This window comes from Meles meles, chromosome 20 (assembly GCF_922984935.1).
Source record: "Meles meles chromosome 20, mMelMel3.1 paternal haplotype, whole genome shotgun sequence".
Taxonomy (NCBI): domain Eukaryota; kingdom Metazoa; phylum Chordata; class Mammalia; order Carnivora; family Mustelidae; genus Meles; species Meles meles.
Window position 1 is genome coordinate 5076484 of NC_060085.1, and position 19737 is coordinate 5096220.

Genomic DNA, 19737 nt, shown 5'->3' on the forward strand with positions numbered 1-19737 from the left:
CTCCCCTCCCCCAACCACCCCGACTCCTTCTCCCCTTACCCCTACCCAATTCTTCCTCCCTCCCCTCCCCCGACCCTGCCTCCCTCCCCTCCCCCACCTGCCACCTTACTCCCTCCCCCCACCCTTCGCCTGCATCCCCTCCCAGCCCACCCACCCACCCAGCCCCCACGGCGGGCCCGGTCCGGGCGGGGCCGCCCGAGCTCCCGGGTCCCTGGCTCGGGTCCAGCCCGCGGCCCAGGCCGGGCGGCGGCGGCGGCGGCGGCGGCGGGCGGGGTTCTGGCCGCGCGCGGTTTGGGGGTTTTTTATAACCCTGGCAGGCGGCTCAGGAAGTGCCTTCCCCGCGCCCCCTCCCCCGGCCACGCCGCCGCGCTCGCTCCCTCCCTTCCTGCGCAGGGCGGCGAGACGGCGGCGGAGACGGCGGACGGAGGCCCCGGGCGGGCGGGCGGCCGCAGGTAACGGCGCGGGCGGCGCGGCGGGGAGCGGGCTCGGCGGGGCCGCGGGCGACCTTGTGTGTCCGCGTCGGGCGGGGACGGCCGCGGGCCCGGGTCTGTCGGACGGTCCAGCCGCGGGGCTGGGGGGGGGGGGGGTGCGTCGGTGTGTGATGTCCCCGGGTGTGTGCGACACTGAGGTCATGCGGGCGCCTGTCTGGGTGTGTTCGCTGCGTGCGTGTGTGTCGGGGTGCGTGTGGGCATCCACGTATGTGTGAGCGCTACTGCATGTGTGTGTCCGCAGGAACACGTCCGTGAGGGTCTGGGTGTGTTTGTGTGCGATCGTGTGGGGTGTGGGGTGTGTGCGTAGGTGCGAGTGTAAACTGACATAGTTGAGTGTCTGCTGTGTGTGTTGATGCCTAGGTGTGTGCGTGTCTCTACGCTGTCTCCGGGCGTGTCTGAGTGTAACAAGTGTGTAAATGCCTGTATGTGAGTGCGTCTGGTGTGCATGTCAAGTTCTGCGGGACTCTGTCCGTTGTCTGGTGTGAGTGTGTGAACGAGTGTGTACATGTCTGTGTGTGTAGGCCCAAGTGTGGGGCTCTGGCTTGTCTTCTGTGAATGAGTGTGTATGTGTGTGCACATGGTCTGGGGAGTGTGTGGTTGTGTGTCTCGTGCGTTTGCCTCCGGATGTGTGTGTTCTGAGCGGGTCGGTGTGTTGGGATGCGAGCCCTTTGTGGGTCTGCGGTGCCCAGTTGTGGGTCCCCGGCGGCGCAGGTGTGGTCACCCTCGAGTGTGTGCATTTGCTACCAGTGTGTGTTTGTGTGTCTGGGTGTGGGGGTGGCACCTCCCACTTCCCTGGAGTCGGTCACCGAGGCCACAGCCGTCTGTCTCCAAGTGTCTCCAGGCCGTCGGGCTCAGGGCCTTTAATTAGTGGCTAGTCGAGGGGGACCCGCCGGGGCGCTGGGCCCCTCCTCCCGCTCCTCCCGCTCCTCCCGCTCCTCCCGCTCCTCCCGCAGGCCGCGGGCAGGCCTTTGTCTGCTCTCCCGGCAGGGTCTGCCTCCCTCCCAGCCAGATGTGCGGCGCCTGGAGAAGGCCTCTTCCCGGGCGGCCTCAGCCTTGGCCTCCACGGAGCGGCCGGATCTCCCCGGCCCGGCCCAGGAGGTCTGGGCGAGGAGCGGCGGGTCCGTCCCGGACCGCTGGGATGGGATGGAGCCTCCGCTGTTTCCGGGCCGCTTCCGCGGCATTTCCTCCTCCGGCGCCGGCGCCGTCCGGGTGCTGGCCGCCTCCCTCCTGCCTTCTGGGAGGAGGGGCTGGGAGCAATGGCCAAGCCCGGGCACGCGCGCTCGTGCGCGCATGTGCGCGCGCGTGCACACAGCCACACGGGCACACACAGGGCCACACACAGGGTCACATGGGCACACACACCACACACAAAGTTGCCTACGTACATACAGTCTACGGACACGGTCACACGCCCGGAGATACACAGAGTCACACACACATCCTGGTGGAGACCCCCTGCTGCTGCCCCCAACCAGGCTCAGCCCGGGAACCCCCTAACCTCCTACCTCCCTCAGTATCATTTTCTCCCCAGACCCACTGACCTGTTCCCAGTACCCCCAGGGCAGGTCACCCCTGGCCACCACCCTGCAAGGGGGCCACTATCCCAGATCCTCCCCATGGGAGGGGAGGGTGGTTAAGGCAAGAGGAGGGTCGGGGGGAACTGACCAGGAAGGGGTTTAATCAGAGCCGGTCAAGGTCTCCAGGATGCAATACGGGAGAGGAGACAAGAGGAGATCAGGGCACGGGGAGGAACAGTAGGGGAGGAGGGAGTTTGGTGGGGGACCAGGAGCTGAGGGAGGATGAAATCCAAGAGGAGATTTGCCAAGGTCAGGGGGAAGGGCAGAGTATTCTCAGCCACCCCTGAACTTCAGATCCAGGCCAGCTTCTCCTCCCTGCCTCTCCCTGTCTAGGCACTAAAGAAGAGGCTGAGGCACAGAGGGGCTCACGCACAGGTGTCCGACCCCAGGCCGCCCACTGCCACCCCCAAAAGGTAAAAACAAACCAAAAAACAAGGGATAATCATTAGCCCAGCTGAAGGGACCAGTAGGGTCACAGAGTGTCTTGGAGTGAGCTCCCCATCGCTGGAGGGGTCCAAGCAGAAGCGGGTAATGTCAACTTCTAAGTCTGCATCTTGTTGAAAACCTGGCTCCCTCCCTCGTGTGCTGAACTGCCCTGTTTGGAGATCAACTCTCAGACTTGGCCAGGCTGCAAAGAAAACAAGACAGTGTGTGATTAAGGGGGAAACAGCACAGAGGAGGAGGAGGAGGAGGGTGGAGACAGGAGTGGGGAGGAGGGTTTGGCATGGGGTAGTGGCCCAAAGTGGTGTCTGTGCGCAGCAGGCTGGCCTGGGGCAGAAGCCAGAGAAACCAAGCCCTCTCGGACAACCCTAGAGCTTCCAGAAAGAGGAATCTGAAAGGAGAAGGAGTCGAACCAGGGGCGAGGCTGGAAACAGAGGGTGGAGGAGAGGTCAGGGGGACAGATGCTACCTGTAGGTGTGATTAATGCTTCCTGTGGCCGGGGATCCAACGGCAGGGCCTAAGTCAGACGGGGTTAGTGGGAAGAGCCGATCACTTCTGGTTTAATCCGGGCTGAAGATGCCATTGACCAGCCCAGCCCTCAGATGTGCCCCACTCCTGCCTCCCCACAGGCACTCTGCCCAGCCGCACTGGCCCTTGTGCTCCTGGGTCCACACCCAGGTCCTCCCTGCCTCTGGGCCTTTGCTTCTGCTGCTCCTCTCCCTGGGCACCTTCTCCTGTCTCTTCGTGATGAGTTTCTTCTCATCCTCCATGCCCCAGTTTCTGAGCCTCCCCGTTATTTCTAGAGAACTTGTCACAATCTGAACTCCTCTGGTTCGGTCACTCCCAGGAGATGGCCCCTCGGTGGGCAGAGACGGCATCTATGCCTGTCGTTAGCCATGAACGAGTCCTCAGGATTATTGTGGAAATGAAATGAAATGGTGTGAAAACGCTCAGGCCGGTGGCTGGCACGTAGTAGGTACCCACCGAGTCACGATCCCCTGTGTATCCTTGTAGCATAGGGAAGATGAGGGGGTTGGGGACAGGGAGAGGAAATGCCAGGGGCATCCGGGGAGCTGGGAGGGATGGGCTTCAGCCCTGGCCACACTGGGCAGCAGGACAAGGCACCTGCCCCCCCGACCCAACTCCTCCCTCCCAGGAGCCCAGTGATGCTGCCCAAGCTGTGAACAGGGGAGGCGGTGCTGTGGGGGCTGCCGGCAGCCGGGGCTGGAGAGAGACATGTGGACACGTGGCCTCTATGGCTCCTGCCTACCAGATCCTCCGCTGGGCCCTTACCCTGGGGCTGGGCCTCACATTCGAAGTCATACACGCCTTCCAGTCTCAAGGTAGGGGCGTCCCGGGGCAGCATGGGGCGGGAACGAGGAGCCGAGGAAGGGTCAGTGGGGCTGGGATGGCAGTCGCTTGGGGGAGGGCCCTGGGGTCAGTGAGGCCAGCATCACTGTCCCCATATCCAAGCCACAAAGACCCAGATCACTCCCACGGCTCGCCCCAAGCCTCTGACCCTCGCCCGCAGATGAGTTCCTGTCCAGTCTGGAGAGCTATGAGATCGCCTTCCCCACGCGAGTGGACCACAATGGGGCCCTACTGGCCTTCTCGCCCCCCACGCCCCGGAGGCAGCGTCGGGGCACAGGGCCAGCCCCAGAGTCCCGCCTCTACTACAAGGTGGCCGCACCCAGCACCCACTTCCTGCTGAACCTGACCCGCAGCCCCCGCCTTCTAGCAGGGCACGTCTCCGTGGAGTACTGGACACGGGAGGGCCTGGCCTGGCAGAGGGCTGCCCGGCCCCACTGCCTCTACGCCGGCCACCTGCAGGGCCAGGCTGGCAGCTCTCATGTGGCCATCAGCACCTGCGGGGGCCTGGTGAGCAGGGGGCTCCGGGAAGCAGGGGGATATGCCCACCAGCTTGGGAGTTATGAAAAACACTTCTCCGTGTAGGTCAGAGAAGGAATCCCGGTGGATTTTTTTTTTTTTAAGCATTTTGAGCTAATCACAAGGATTAGTTATTCTAGGACGTAGCTAAAGCAAAACTTCGAGGAAAATGTGTAGCCATAGGGTCAGGCTGCAAAGGAACCAACCAAACTTCCTCCTCAGGAAGGTGAAAAAGGAAAAGCAACATAAACCCAGTAAGACAGAAAGAATGGAATCGCAAAGACATAGGTAGGGTCCCGTGGGCCCTGGGAACCAAAGCTTGATCCAAGCCCTCCACCCGCTCCCCAACCCCCAGCATGGCCTGATTGCGGCAGATGAAGAAGAATATCTGATCGAACCCCTGCAAGGTGGCCCCAAGGGGACCCAGGGCCCAGAGGACAGTGGCCCCCATGTGGTGTACAAGCGCTCCTCTCTGCGTCACCCCCACCTGGACACAGCCTGTGGAGTGAGAGGTACGTCTGTCTTTGTGGGGACGGGCAGAGGGAGGCGGCAGTGTCTGATGGCCCAGCCATGAGTGAGACAGGTGCTCAGGCATAAAACCCTCTGTCTCCAGGATGACGGGGTGATCAGACAGCTAAGCAGCCGATGAGTGGCCGATTCGAGCCACTGCACAGTGCAAACCCTGTTGAGAAGTTCCAATTTACAACCAGATTTGCAGGAGGACAGGTGTCTGATCAGATGGGCGGGGGTGGGGGAGCAAGAAAGCTGGATGAAACTGGTATTTACGAGGGCCATCGTCCAGTAGCAGATAAGGGCAGACCCAGGGACATTCCATGAGTCATGTGATCCAACAGTCTGGGCATGGGACCCCATGTGTCAGACCTACAGCCATGGTCGGTGTTTAGGATGGAAGGGTGGGCTTCACAGTCAGATGGCCAGTGAGACCAGCTGGACGGTGTGTTAGCGAGAACGTGGCCCCGTTGGAAGACCCAGAGTCCCACAGGCACACAGTGCCCATGCCAAGGCAGGCGGCTCCAGGCCTACATTTGGGCAATGGAATTTTTAGGAAGTGGCGCGGTCACTCTGGTTGTCGTGGGGCCCGGCTGTCTGTGCCACCAATCAGTGCGACAGTGTAGAGCCCATTCTCTGGATAGTGGACCACAGTGGAGCCAGACACTGGACACCCAGTAGCCAAAGAACAAGGGGTCTGCTGGCCCATGGGACCAATGCGCCATCAGACAGGGTCACAGACCTACAAGCAGGCAGCGGAATGACCAGAAATTGTCCATCCAGATGAGAAGCCATGGAAGGGGAGGCCATGGTGGCTCCGTACCCTGAAGCCGCCCCCCGCCAGGCCCCTGGGGAATGAGACCGAGCGTGGCCAGCCAGGCCTGAAGCGCTCCGTCAGCCGCGAGCGCTACGTGGAGACCCTGGTGGTGGCTGACAAGATGATGGTGGCCTACCATGGGCGCCGAGACGTGGAACAGTACGTGCTGGCCATCATGAACATTGTAAGTGCCTCCCCCTCCCCGGCCATGGAGCCCTGAGGTCAGGGAACCCGCGCGGAGGGTGCAGAGTGAGAAAGGAGGCCGGGTTGGGCAAGGAATAAGGAGAAGCAGCCTCGCTGGGCGGCGGGGAGCGTGGACTCGGCTCTGCTGCTTTTTAGCTGTGTGCCCTTGAACCAGTCCCTCCCCCCCCCCGTGCCTCGGTTTACCCACCCGTGAAATGGGGGTAGGAATAGTACCTCCTCCCAAAGGCTCAGGCGGTCGCGGTGAATCGGGATAGCTTTTGAAAGAGCCCCGGGCACGCGGTCGGGGCTGCGCAGGCACCTGCTGTATAAAACAAGGACGCAGCTTGAACTTGAGGCCAGCAGTACACAGGGGGGCACACACCCGAACCCTCCCACAGGCACCTTCCTGTCACTTCACACGGTGACCTCGCTCACCCACACTCAGATATCCCCAGGGTCTATACCAGCTCTCCGTCGAGACTCCGGATCTCTCCGAGCCTCAGTTTCCACGTTTGTACGACACTGTTGTCTAGTGTCTACCCCAGGAGGAAAGAGTCCGGGCGGGGAGGGGGGCAGGGGGAGCCAGACAGAGCATTTGCAGTAAGAGCCTGACAAGGGGCGCTATTGTTTCACAGATGCAAAAAGGAAAGAGAAAAAGGTCAGCAGACAGAGAGGTGGCCCAAAATGTTGACATAACTCCGCACTTCTGCCCTAGCCCTGCTTCCCTCCCTTGGACTTTCAAAGTTGTCTAGAACCTGGGTGCCTGGGTGGCTCAGAGGGTTAAGCCTCTGCCTTCCGCTCAGGTCATGAGCTTAGGGTCCTGGGATCGAGTCCTGCATCGGGCTCTCTGCTCGGCAGGGAGCCTGCTTCCCCCACTCTCTTTCTGCCTGTCTCTCTGCCTACTTGTGAGCTCTCTCTGTCAAATAAATAAATAAAATTTAAAACAACAACAACAACAACAAAGTTGTCTAGAACCTGCCAGAGTTTCTGTGGCTCCCCACGTGGGACAGTGATGGCCCAGGCTCTGAGATCACTACACACCATGGCGACCGCCCCCCTGACCCTAGTCTCCTCCTCCTCCTCCCTCACCCCTGTCTCCAGAGCTTCCTGCCCCCTACACTTCCACCTTCTTGTGGTGATGCTCAAATTGATACCTTTATTTTTTTTTTAAGATTTTAAGTATTGACCTGAGAGAGAGAGAGTGCGCGCACAAGCAGAGGGGAGGGACCGAGGGAGAGGGAGAAGCAGGCTCCTCACCAAGGAGGGAGCCACAGGGACATGGGGTTCAATCCCAGGACCCCAGGATACTGACCGACCGAGTCACCCAGGTGCCCCCAAATTGGTACCTTTAGACTGCCGTGGAATGAGACCAAATGTGCACGTCCCTCGGGCTGCCTCTGGGCAGAGAGGGGCCACTGCAGGGGTGTGTAGGGATGGAGGACAGACAGACAAACTGAATGGGGGCTAGTCAGAAAGAAAGGTACCAGGGAGCAACCCAGACATGAGTCCCCCTTGTGGCACCTACCCACTGTGCGTCCTGACCTCTCTGTGTGTCGGTCTGCCCCTCTGTAAAATGGGAATGACCATCATCCCTACCTGCGCAGCAGGCATAGCCTGGCCCGCAGGAGATACTTGGTGAAGGAGGTCTACTGCCGTTTTGCCTTTTATCTCCTGCTCTGGGCCCCTCTTAAGACTCGGTGTCTCTTGTTTCTTGGAGGTCAGGTTGCCAAACTTTTCCAGGACTCAAGTCTGGGAAACATCGTTAATATCCTGGTGACACGTCTCATCCTGCTCACCGAGGACCAGGTGCGAGGGCCCCTCCCCGCACCTGCCCCTGCACACCAGCGCTGCCTGTCTCCCCCTCCCCCCGCCCAACCCTCTCCCCCAGGGGTGGCTGGCCCCCATGCCCCTCTGTCTGTCTGCAGCCCACCCTGGAGATCACCCACCATGCCGGGAAGTCCCTGGACAGCTTCTGTAAGTGGCAGAAATCCATCGTGAACCGCAGCGGCCACGGTAACGCCATTCCGGAGAACGGTGTGGCCAACCACGACACAGCAGTGCTCATCACGCGGTGAGGGGCGGGGAGGACTCCAGGACATGGGCCGGGGGAACGAGTGGTCCCGGGACCCTCCAGGTCCAAGCGGGGCTCACTTCTGCTGGGAGATGGGAGAGGCTGGGAAGCTGCGGCCACTCCAGTGGGGAGTCAGAGGTGGGGAGGGGCCGCTGGGAGCCTGAGAGCCTTGGTTCAGGAGGACGAGGGGCGGTGGGGGCGGGGGCAGGGAGGCAGGGACAGTTGGGCACAGACAGGCTTGTTCCCTCGCTATCTCATTGATGCAGTCGGTCACTTACGCACCCCCAGCATCCCCGAGGTCCACTGCGGGCAGAGCACGGGGCTCCGGGCAAGAGGCCGAAGGGAGCCCCCGAAATCGGTTACGGTGGCCCTGCAGGGATTAGGGAGGCAGCCCAGCGCCTGACCGCGCCCTCTCCTTCCACAGCTATGACATCTGTATCTACAGGAACAAACCCTGTGGCACTCTAGGTACTTAACCCCCGTAGGCTTCAGGCACCCGTGGAGGCAGCGGATGGGTGCCCCCCGGCCCTGGCGGGGTGGGGACCTGGCTGGGCGGCTGGGCCAGCCCTCACAAGCCAAGCCCAGCCCTGCCCCATGCGCCCGTCCCCCAGGCCTGGCCCCCGTGGGCGGCATGTGCGAGCGCGAGAGGAGCTGCAGCATCAACGAGGACATCGGTCTGGCCACCGCCTTCACCATCGCCCACGAGATCGGACACACGTGAGGCAGGGGACACTGCGGGGCGTGGGGCGTGGGGGACAGGGACGGGCCGGCCGGGCAGGTTCCTCGGCCCCGGTGGTGGAGCCGACGCTGCTCTCCCCAGGTTTGGCATGAACCACGACGGTGTAGGGAACAGCTGTGGGGCCCGTGGCCAGGACCCGGCCAAGCTCATGGCTGCCCACATCACCATGAAGACCAACCCTTTTGTGTGGTCGTCCTGCAGCCGCGACTACATCACCAGCTTTCTGGAGTGAGGACGTGCCCGCGTGCCTGCCCACTTTCCCACTCACCTTGGCTCGGAACGGGGGCGGGGGAGGGGGCGAGGGAGAGGGGGGTCTGGAAACCGGAGCTGCCTCCGGGAGGGGTCCTGTTCCCGACCTAGGGCTGCCCCCTGTGACCCACACCTCCCCCCCGGGGCCCCTGAGCTCTTGGCCTGCAGCCCCCTGACGTGACAGCTCCTTTTTCTTGCCCCAGCTCAGGCCTGGGGCTGTGCCTGAACAACCGGCCCCCCAGACAGGACTTCGTGTACCCCACGGTGGCACCCGGCCAGGCCTATGACGCAGACGAACAGTGCCGCTTCCAACATGGAGTCAAATCGCGTCAGTGTAAATACGGGGTAGAGAGAGCCTTCCTGCTTTCCTTCCTGGGAGGGGAGGGGCCGCAGGGGGTGGGAGAGTCGGGAAGGGGGTGAGCCCCCGTGGGGGCCAGGGGGAAAGAGGTGCACAGGTGTATAGATGTCACGCACACTCAATGACCGGGATAGAGGATGGGATCTCTTGGCCCTCCAGGCCCCTGATTTTGGGGGCTGGTCTGGAGAGACCTTGGGCACCCCCTTCTGTCCAGTCCATCAGGCCACCAGTGGGCTGCTACAGTGCTAAAGTCCCAAGCCCCCTAACTTCAGTTTTTCACCAAACATTCCAAATGGGGTGGAAATAGTTCCCTGGGGACGGACCATCTTTCCCACTTGGCAAAGAACTGGGCAGAGTCTTCCAAGGACACCCTGTCTTCATTCCCCACATCCCCCACCAACTGGTTCACAAGATTGCCCGGCCCTGATGCTTGGCTGGACGAGCTCTGAGCCTCCGGGCCACCCCTCACTCTTGGTGAGGTTTACATTGATTTCCCAAAGCCCCATCCTTTTGTAGAGAAGCAAGCTGGGGGTCCCACTCCCAGCTGCCTCCAAGGAAGCTGGAGGCCTGCTGGCTTCCTCAAGACTCCAAAGATCAGAGTTTGGATGGCCACGTCCAAGCTGAGGCCATGTTGACTCAACACAGGAAAAGGCAGCTGTTCTGATGCCCTCACTTCATCCCAGGGCAAGACAAGGAGACAAACAAACCCTGGCATCATTTCTATTTAATCTGCTCTTGCTCACCCTCCCCAACTTGGCTGGTAACTGTAGCACCCTTAACGAATTTCTAAAGAATCTGGAGCATCTGCTATGTCCCAGGTATCCTAACCATGATGACAGTGGCTGACATTTACTGAGCGCCCACTACGTGCTAAGCATGTGATATGTTTCATCTCATTTAAACTCTTGACAGTCCTGCTATATTTCCACATTACAGATGAAGGGACTGAAGCATAGGGAGGGTGCCTTGCCCAATGTCACAGTACAAGAACATGTCAGAGCTGGGACTCAAAGGTCTCACTGTGACTCCAAATTTTATAATGAGGTGGGGGAGGGGAGGAAGTGCCAGAATAAGGAGCTTGTACCGGTACTGGCTGTATGTTGAATTGATTCTTTCTTTTATTTCTCCAAGGAACATCTTCCCGGAGCCCCTGGCAACAGGGGAAATTATTGACTACATATAACTTGGCTAATGCCTGTAAAGAGCTGGGCCCAGTGCCTAGCCCAGAGATAGCTGTGGTCACTGTTACACAATAACAGGGAGTTTGTGCAATCTCTTTCAGATCTACTCTGTCACATGCCTCTCGGCCTTTTATGTAGGCAAGGCCCATCTCTTAGATGAGAAAACAGGGTGGGGGGGGGGGGGTGGCAATTCCCCAGCGGTGCTGAAGTCTCCCCAACTGGCCCAGAGCCCGTTCACATGCACCACAGCGCCTCCTTGTGGAGAGGAGGAAAAGCGGAACTGGAATAGCCAGTTCTCTTTAAGAGGTGTCAGAAGTGGGATGAGGGCCCGTGATATTTACAAATGGCCGGGAGGACACAAGCCAAGTGAAGGCAGAAAACCAGGCTGAGTTTTTAACTGAGACACAGCCTCTGACGTAGTACAAGACAGGGACTCTGGAGGACGGTTCAGGGAGCGGACTTGAAAACAACCTTCCAGAGCTTCTCATGTGTGTGCAGATGTCTCTCAGAGGCTGCCCCTTCCTAGAGCCATTGATTGGCCCTGTCCCAGGTCATCAAAACTTGAAAGGATTAGGTTCAAAGAGGAAGTGGCACATGGTTATAAAAAGGAGAATGAAGGATCTCCATTTCCCAGGGTGGGGGAAGGCCCTGGGAGGTGGGGCAGATGTAGGCTAGAGGGTCAGAGATTTGGACACTCCTGAACCCAGGGGGTTTGTCCAGCGATATTGACCCGAAGGGTCAGAGTGACTTCCTGGGACTGGTCCAGCCCAAGCAGGATTCCGACAGGAAGGTGGACAGAGATTTCAGTGGCCAAAGTCACATCCCACCCAGATCCAGCCTGGCTTTGTTCTTGCCCAGTCTCCCATAGAGTAAAAGTTCCAGGAGCTTCCACAGTTTGCGGGGTGGGGGAGGGGGGGCACAATAAAGAAGACCACCAGATGGAAAAAATTAGAGATGAGGCCTTTGAACTGCGCCATCTCCCAGGCCAGAGTTTTCAGAATTACTGTTCTCCCAGGGGCTGCTTCCCCCATCCCAACAAGGAATGCAGAATCATCTTCGTTCCTCAGCAGGTTTGGAGACTCAAGAGGCACCAGAGTGATGAGATCACAGAGTGATCTATCAAAGGCCTGGGTTAGAGCCCAGGCGGCCCCTCAGAAGTTATGTGGTCCCTAGCAAGTGATTTTACCTGTCTAAGCCTTGGTTTTCTCATAGGGAAACGGGGGTAGTGATGCCTAAGGGGGCTTGCCACACACACGGACATTGGTTAAGTGCAGCCCATAAGGCAGAGGGGAGGTCTCAGGCCATGCCCCACAGGAAGATTCCAGAAGGCTCCTGGAGACCCAGCGGAGGAGCGCTGGGGCCCCACTGCTAGGCGGCAGTGAGCGGGTCGCCGCCCCCGGCGGGCGGGCTGCCCGAGGGAGAAGGGCGGGGGGCGAGCCTGAGCAGGCGCCTTGGCCCGCAGGAGGTCTGCAGCGAGCTGTGGTGTCTGAGCAAGAGCAACCGGTGCATCACCAACAGCATACCGGCCGCCGAGGGCACGCTGTGCCAGACGCACACCATCGACAAGGGGGTGAGCGCCGGCCGGGCCCCGCCCCCTTCCCCCTGCCCTTGAGCCACGCCCACCGCGCCTCCGTGGGGGTTTCTATCGGCTCTGGCCACGCCCTCTGCCCTCGAGCCACGCCCGCCGCGCCTCTGGCAGTTTCCGTCGGCTCTGGCCACGCCCGCTACCCCGCAGGTCCCGCCCATGGCCTGAGGCCACCCGCTGCCCCTACTCCCGCAGTGCTAGACCCAGAGCGAATGTCATCTCCCAGCTGTGACCGTAGGCTTAGGCCACGCCCCCATCTTGCCTTCGTCCCGGTCCCCAGACCCCACTTCCACCCTCGCCCCTTCGGTCCCATCCCAGGGATGCGGAGACCTCTAGCTGGGGGCGGGGCGGGGCAGGAAAGAGCGCCGGGATCCCGGGAGTCCACGGAGCCGGACTCACCCCCTCCCTCTCCCTACCACCTGCCGTAGTGGTGCTACAAGCGCGTGTGCGTCCCCTTCGGGTCGCGGCCGGAGGGCGTGGACGGGGCCTGGGGCCCGTGGACCCCGTGGGGCGACTGCAGCCGGACGTGCGGCGGCGGCGTGTCCTCCTCCAGCCGTCACTGCGACAGCCCCAGGTCAGCTCTCAGGACCCTCTGTAAAGAGAGCGGGGTGGGGACGGGGTCCCCTTCTGTCTACCCCCGCCCCACATCTGTTCTGTCTCCCCACCCCAACCCTTCCAGGCCAACAATCGGGGGCAAGTACTGCCTGGGTGAGAGACGGCGGCACCGCTCCTGCAACACCGACGTGAGTTTCCCCAGGACCCCAGGCTGCGATCCGCTGTCCTGCCCTGCCCTCCAGACACCTGCCCGTGGGCCCGGGTGCCAACAGGACGGGGCTCCCCTGCGAGCGTCTGGTTTCTTCCCATTCTCAGATGACTCCCCCACCTTGAACTTGTATGACCTCCGCCTCCTCCTCCAGCTACAGCGCACTGCACCCCGCCTCCCTTCAAAGGGAGTTCCCTAAACTTCCTAAACTTCCCCAACCCCACCCCAAAGCCATCTCCAAGCTGTCACCAAACCCAGTAACCACTGAGGACCCAGTTTGGGTTCTCCCTTTGTCCTCCCTTCTGCCCAGGAACCATGGCCTCCATCCACAACTCCCTACCCCACTCCCGCCTCGTTGCTACCATCACCCCTGCCCTGTGCTCCCAGCTCCTCCCACACACCTGTCTCCTCTGCTGTCCCTTCTTTAAATGCTGGGGTTCCCCATGGCTGGTTGGAGTTTCTGACCGTACGTGAGTTTTCTGTGGACACACCCAGTAAGCACAAGGCTTACCGAAGCTGGGGGTGTTCAGAGGGCGGGGAGCGCTTGGGGGCGCGGGGTGAGTGGTCTTCCCAGCCCCACCTGGAGTGGCTCCTCTCTCCAGGGAGTCCACACATGCCCCATCCCCCGTAATGAGTGCCCCTGGCTCCTTTCTAGGCCTGTTCTCAAGAAAGGCCTCCTGGTCTGAAACCAGAAACCCAGCCACCATCCGCAGCTCGCCCCAAACTCTCATGAGTCATCTGCTCCATCTCTGAAGTACCTGTCCCTCCAGCCCCACCGCCTGGCCCTGGCCCAGGCCACCAACCAGGCTCACCTGCCCCCCCCCCACTTCCTCCCTGGCCTCTTGCCTTCAGCTTCCCCCGTCCAACCCATCCCTGCTCTGAGCATCGGGCCTGTGCCCTAACTCCACCCCCTACACGTGGCCTCCCTCCCTGTCCCTCTCTTGACCCCAGGACTGTCCCCCGGGCTCCCAGGACTTCCGGGAAATGCAGTGCTCTGAATTTGACAGCATCCCTTTCCGTGGAAAATTCTACACGTGGAAGACATACCGAGGAGGTGAGTAGGGACCCAGGAGGCCATGGGGCCCGGGAGGGCGGCCGCAGATGGACACAGCATCGCGGGGTCTGCCCTGAGCGCTCCCTCACCCAAAGGGCCAAAGAGCCCAGGATGTGGTTCAACAGTTCCTTGACTGGACACTGGGAATCCCGACTCCCTCTGCCCAACCTGCCCGGCCATGCTGGGGCTGGGGTCTGTCCCTCTTTGCCTCCCCCCTACTCCCCTCCTCGGGAACGAGCAGGGAGTCCCAGGTGGCCCGGCCCTCTGTCTGACGGGGCTGTGCCCCCCCAGGGGGCGTGAAGGCCTGCTCACTCACATGCCTGGCCGAAGGCTTCAACTTCTACACGGAGAGAGCGGCGGCCGTGGTGGACGGGACGCCCTGTCGCCCTGACACAGTGGACATTTGCGTCAGCGGCGAGTGCAAGGTGACGGGGACTCCCAGACAGAGGGCAAGGAATAGAGGAGTGAAGGCAGGGAGCGGGGCTCACTGACACTCGTCCCCTCCCCGGCCACCCTCCCCCCCTCCCCAGCACGTGGGCTGCGACCGGGTCCTGGGTTCCGACCTGAGGGAGGACAAGTGTCGGGTTTGCGGTGGTGACGGCAGTGCCTGTGAAACCATTGAGGGGGTCTTCAGCCCAGCCTCGCCTGCAGCTGGTGAGAGACCCCCATTCCTTCTCCCTCTGGCCGCTCGGTGACTGAGGGCAGGACTGGCCCCATCACAGTAGCAGCATCAGCTACTCAGACCCCGGGGCCTGGTGGGGACCCCAAGAAGTCCCAGGGCACGGCAATGCCCCAGCTCAGGGTCAGGGACTAGCATGGGCTCTGGCTTCTAAACCTTGGCAATTAACATGCCAAGAGGGCGGGGACCTAAACCTTTCCCCGCCCCCCCTGGGAGGCTGGCCCTGGGTTGGGGGCAGGGGGGTTGACCACTCTCCATGGTCTGAACCAGGGGCTGGAGAGACTCTGTGCTGGAGGAAAAGTCTTCCGGGGGGAGGGATATCTGTAGGGTATGGTGAACTTGAGCCTGCCTTCCAACCTTGGGCTGAAGGAGAGTGACCCCAGGGGGTGGGGGCTGGCTCCTGGGAGCAGACACACACAGTGAGGCCCCCATGTGGGGTTCAGGGGATGGGAAGGGACCCAGGTTGGAAGTGGTGGAGCCCCCACTGATGAACTCGCCATGTCACCATGTGGCTTGGGGCTTCCACAGCGCCCCCATCCCTCTGTGCTGCAGGGAAGGAAGCGGATCACACCACTGTGGTGGTCAGAGAGGCAGGAAAGTTGGGGTTCCAACCCCAGCCCCGCCACTTCCTAGCTGTCAAACCTGAGCCAGTTGGTTAGCTTCTCTGAGCCTCAGTCTTGTCATCTGTAAAATGGGTGTGACGACCCATCTACTTCACAGAGCCAGACCTGGTGCTGCAATGGGATGGCCTTGTAAGCACTTTACGGCAGTAATGGTTCGCTCTTGTCATCAAGGGCCAGGAATGGGGGGGGGGGTAAGCAGGTGTGGGGGAAGGGCCAAGTGGGGAACATCTGTGCTCCACCGTCCAGGGTATGAGGAAGTCGTCTGGATCCCCAAAGGCTCCGTCCACATCTTCATCCAGGACCTGAACCTCTCCCTCAGTCACCTGGGTGAGCTGGAGATGGTGGGATGAGGACTGGGGGTCGGCAGGGGGTCAGTGCAGCTGGGGTTCTGACCCCTATGCTGTCCTCCTAGCCCTGAAGGGGGACCAGGAATCCCTGCTGCTGGAGGGGCTGCCTGGGACCCCCCAGCCCCACCGCTTGCCCCTGGCTGGGACCACCTTTCAGCTGCGACAGGGGCCGGATCAGACGCAGAGCCTAGAAGCCTTGGGACCCATAAACGCATCCCTCATCGTCATGGTAACAGTAGTGGGAGCAAGATGTCGGAAGACATCAGCGTCCTTGTGGGGACTGGAGCTTGGCTTCCACTTGATGGCCTCCTCCCCCGCCCCAGGTACTGGCCCGGACAGAGCTGGCTGCCCTCCGCTACCGCTTCAACGCGCCCATCGCCCGAGATGCGCTGCCTCCCTACTCCTGGCACTATGCGCCCTGGACCAAGTGCTCGGCCCAGTGTGCCGGCGGTGAGGTCGGGGTGCGGTCGGGGGCGGGCACTGGTCCCCTGGGCTCCGCTGCTGGTCCCGCTGGGGCTGAGCGGGTCTCCCGGCCACCCCCAGGCAGCCAGGTGCAGGCCGTGGAGTGCCGCAATCAGCTGGACAGCTCGGCGGTGGCCCCCCACCATTGCAGCGCCCACAGCAAACTCCCCAAGAGGCAGCGCGCCTGCAACACGGAGCCTTGCCCGCCAGAGTGAGTGCCGCGGGGGGCTGCAGGCTCTGGGTGACAAGAGCCAGAGTGGACAGTGCTCCCAGGATCAGGGTGACAGTCCTCCCCAGGGTGGGGTCAAGGCTCTCCCAGAGGGGGAGTCAGAACCGTCCTCTCCCTCAGCGTGACGCACCCCCCACCCCCCGACGCGGGCGCAGGGTGGGGCTACCCCAGGTGTGTGCCGGGGTGCTCCCTGCAGAAGCAGCCCTGTGCGGGATTCTGTCAAGATGCTGGCTCCCGGGGAGGAGGAGGATATGCCGGTACCCCGGACGGGGGGGGGGGGGGCTCCCTGCATTCTCTCTCAGACCTGCCCCCTCCCCACAGCTGGGTTGTAGGGAACTGGTCCCGCTGCAGCCGCAGCTGCGACGCGGGGGTGCGCAGCCGCTCAGTGGTGTGCCAGCGCCGCGTGTCGGCCGCCGAGGAGAAGGCGCTGGATGACAGCGCGTGCCCGCAGCCGCGCCCACCAGTTCTGGAGGCCTGCCAAGGCCCCGCGTGCCCGCCCGAATGGGCCGCCCTGGACTGGTCAGAGGTCAGCCCATACTGCTCACTAGGGGGGTGGGGGGATGCCCGTAATGGTTCCCACCCTCGGCAGTCACAAGCCCTTCCTGCTCGACCTAGTGACCCCCCTCCAACCGGTCCGGGGTTAGCTGACCTCTTCTTGCCGCCCTTGGGACCACCATCTTCCCCACCTCCCGCCCCTCCCCGCCCCCCGAGTGCGGAGACTGGAGCACCCAGGAGCATGAAACCCCCTCTCCGACTGCAGTGCACCCCCAGCTGCGGGCCAGGCCTCCGCCACCGCGTCGTCCTGTGCAAGAGCTCCGACCATCGCTCCACGCTGCCCCCTGCGCACTGCCCGCCCGCAGCCAAGCCGCCAGCCACCATGCGCTGCAACTTGCGCCGCTGTCCCCCGGCCCGCTGGGTGACAGGCGAGTGGGGCGAGGTAGGCCGGCGCCCTGGGGGCGGGGGCGGAGGGAAGGGGCGCCCCGCCGAGGCTCAGCAGCGACTCCCCGCAGTGCTCCGCACAGTGTGGGATCGGACAGCAACAGCGCGCGGTGCGCTGCTCCAGCCACACCGGCCAGCCGTCGCGTGAGTGCGCGGAGGCTCTGCGGCCCGCGTCCACGCAGCAGTGCGAAGCCAAGTGCGACAGCGCGCCCCCTGGGGACGGCCCCGAAGGTATGTGCGGCTGGGGGCCAGAGGGCTCCAAGGGGGCCCTGTCCAGAGTGTGGGAGTCCTGACCATTGACCTGGAGCATCTCCAACCACCGCAGCGTCTTTCTCTGTCCCCTCCAGGCACTTCACCGCCTCTCCCTGTAGGCATGTATTTAGTGCCACTGTATGCCAAGCATATTAGGCGCCTGATCCTTCCGGGCACCCAAACTCAGGTCATTCCCCCAGCCACCTCCGTGACCTTCATCCCATTCTTCTCCATCTGTACCGTGAACTGCCGAGTGTTTTTCTTTAATTCAGTTTCTCAACCTCCGCCACTATTGATGTTTTGGACCGGATCGTTCTTGGGGGAGGGGGGCTGCCCTAGGCCCTGTAGGATATTCAGTAGCGGTCCTGACTTGTGTCTGCAAGATGCCAGCAGCGCTCCTGCCCCCCAGTGGTGACGAGCGGAAATGTCTCCAGATCTGGCCATATGTCCCCTGGGCGACAAAATCGCTTTCCCTAGAGAACCGCTGCTTTAAATATGTCCATTTTTTTTTTCTACCTAAGTGATTTATTCTCCATACAGGGCAATAGATAACTTACCCCGGGCACTGGAACCAGACTGCCTGGAATGGGTTCCCTCCCCTGTGCCTTCTAATCGGCCAGGGGGGAATGATACACTCACTAGCCGGGGAGCTGAGTGAGAGATGGACTAAAACAACCCACGTGAGGCCCTTTATTGGGCGCCAGGCCCTGTCCTACCTCACTGGCCAGGTGGGAGCCCGCATCACTGTGGCTAACGGACGGTCGATGACCACAGACACAAAATACTCAAATACCCTGAGAAGGAGCGACTTCTCTGGACCTCAGGGTCCTCCGTCGGTCACAAAGGGAAACGAGCAAGGATTACAGCCCCATATGGATCAAAAGGATAACTGAAAGGGGTGCTTTTGTCGTGACTGAATGCTGTCTGAGTCCCAGACTCGGCACTGTCTCTCTCAAAGTCCGCCAACAGTCTAATGATGTATTTACAAGCCTCTTCCACACACTTTTTTTTTTAAGATTTTATTTATTATTTGATAGAGGGTGATAGCTAGAGAACACAAGCAGGGGGAGCAAGAGAGGGAGAAGCAGGCTTCCCGCCGAGCAGGGAGCCAGATGCGGGCTCCATCCCAGAACCCGGGAATCATGACCTGAGCGGAAGGCAGACGCTTAACCGACTGAGCCACCCAGGGGGGGCCTCGCACGCTCCCCCCAACTTTGAGTTAGTTATAAGCTCCCTTTGAGAAGCGAGGAAACTGAGGCAGAAGGGGCCCTGAGCTCTGATCTCTCCCTCCCCCTCCAGAGTGCAAGGACGTGAACAAGGTCGCCTACTGCCCCCTGGTGCTCAAATTTCAGTTCTGCAGCAGAGTCTACTTCCGCCAGATGTGCTGCAAAACCTGCCATGGCCGCTAGGGGGCGCGCGGCCCCCAGAGCTACCGCTGGGCGCCGGCTGGAGCGGACCCGGCCCGCAGCTGGCCAGCCTGAAGGAGCCCGAGGGGGCGGGAGCTGGGAGTAAAGGGTGAGACGAAGCCGGAAGTTATTTATTGGGAACCCCTAAAGGGCCCCTGGCTGGGGGATGGAGAGGGGCTACCCACGCCACGGCCCCTCCTCATCCCCTCTCCCAGTTCATAGTGAGACCCCCTCCAGGGTGGGTTTGAGGAGGGAACAACCAACTGTTCGCCCTAGAGCCCTTTTCACCCACTCCTAGGGAGCCCCTAACACTGCCCCCCTTTGACCGGAATACGTACTGTGAAGAGTGGGGGTGGGGAGGGGGTCTGCCTGTGTCCCGCCCCCAGCACTGCCCCATCCCTCCACTCTGAGCTGGGGGCGGGGGCGGGGGCGGGGGAGGGTCTCTGTCCGCTATGGGGGAGGGGGGTTAGCACCACCTCCCTGACACCCTCCCCCTGACCAGACCAGCTACAAGGCTGAGGCAGAGCTGGCAAGATCCACCACCACCTCTGCCCTGCCTGCCCCAGGGGGACCCCGACATCCAGGCGCCCCCATCATGGTGCTACAGACCCTGCCCTGGGGCCCACACACCCCTCGCCAGGAAGCCCTCCATCAATAAAGTTCTGTCTTGTGTAGCTTTCCGAGTGTCGGTTTGTGAGCGTGTCAGTGAGCCTGAGTCACACGCAGTCCCCGCCACCGAATGGAAGGGGCCGGGGCCCCCGCCCCGCCCCCACCCCCACCCCAGCTCCCGCCGCAGGTGCTTCCCATCAGTCCAAAGGGGCCTTTCACCAGCCCGGGCAGAGCGCAGTGATACTTCAGCTTCTCAAGGCGGGTCGCAAAGCTACCCGGTCTGGC

At 61.8% G+C, this 19737-nt stretch overlaps 1 protein-coding gene across 4 annotated transcripts; it reads left to right on the forward strand.

Moving 5' to 3' along the window:
* Positions 1–267: 267 nt before the first annotated feature.
* ADAMTS10 (ADAM metallopeptidase with thrombospondin type 1 motif 10) lies at positions 268–19517 on the forward strand. Of its 4 annotated transcripts, none has more exons than XM_045991483.1 (26): positions 268–452; positions 2402–2481; positions 3666–3852; positions 4041–4387; positions 4752–4908; positions 5690–5907; positions 7629–7712; positions 7832–7977; positions 8402–8445; positions 8589–8694; positions 8798–8944; positions 9169–9310; positions 11967–12074; positions 12518–12663; positions 12769–12832; positions 13804–13906; positions 14198–14331; positions 14437–14560; positions 15455–15535; positions 15621–15784; positions 15879–16005; positions 16099–16228; positions 16568–16772; positions 17007–17183; positions 17257–17416; positions 18737–19517. In XM_045991483.1, the coding sequence occupies exons 3-26, from the start codon at positions 3765–3767 to the stop codon at positions 18844–18846; spliced, it is 3312 nt and encodes a 1103-aa protein (XP_045847439.1). In that variant the 5' UTR covers positions 268–452; positions 2402–2481; positions 3666–3764; the 3' UTR covers positions 18847–19517. The 4 variants fall into 4 exon arrangements, 3 of the variants coding, with proteins under 3 accessions (XP_045847439.1, XP_045847440.1, XP_045847441.1); XM_045991484.1 differs by having other exon boundaries at positions 17269–17416; XR_006816476.1 differs by lacking the exons at positions 17257–17416; positions 18737–19517 and having other exon boundaries at positions 15879–16010; positions 16103–16228; positions 17007–17143.
* Positions 19518–19737: the final 220 nt, after the last annotated feature.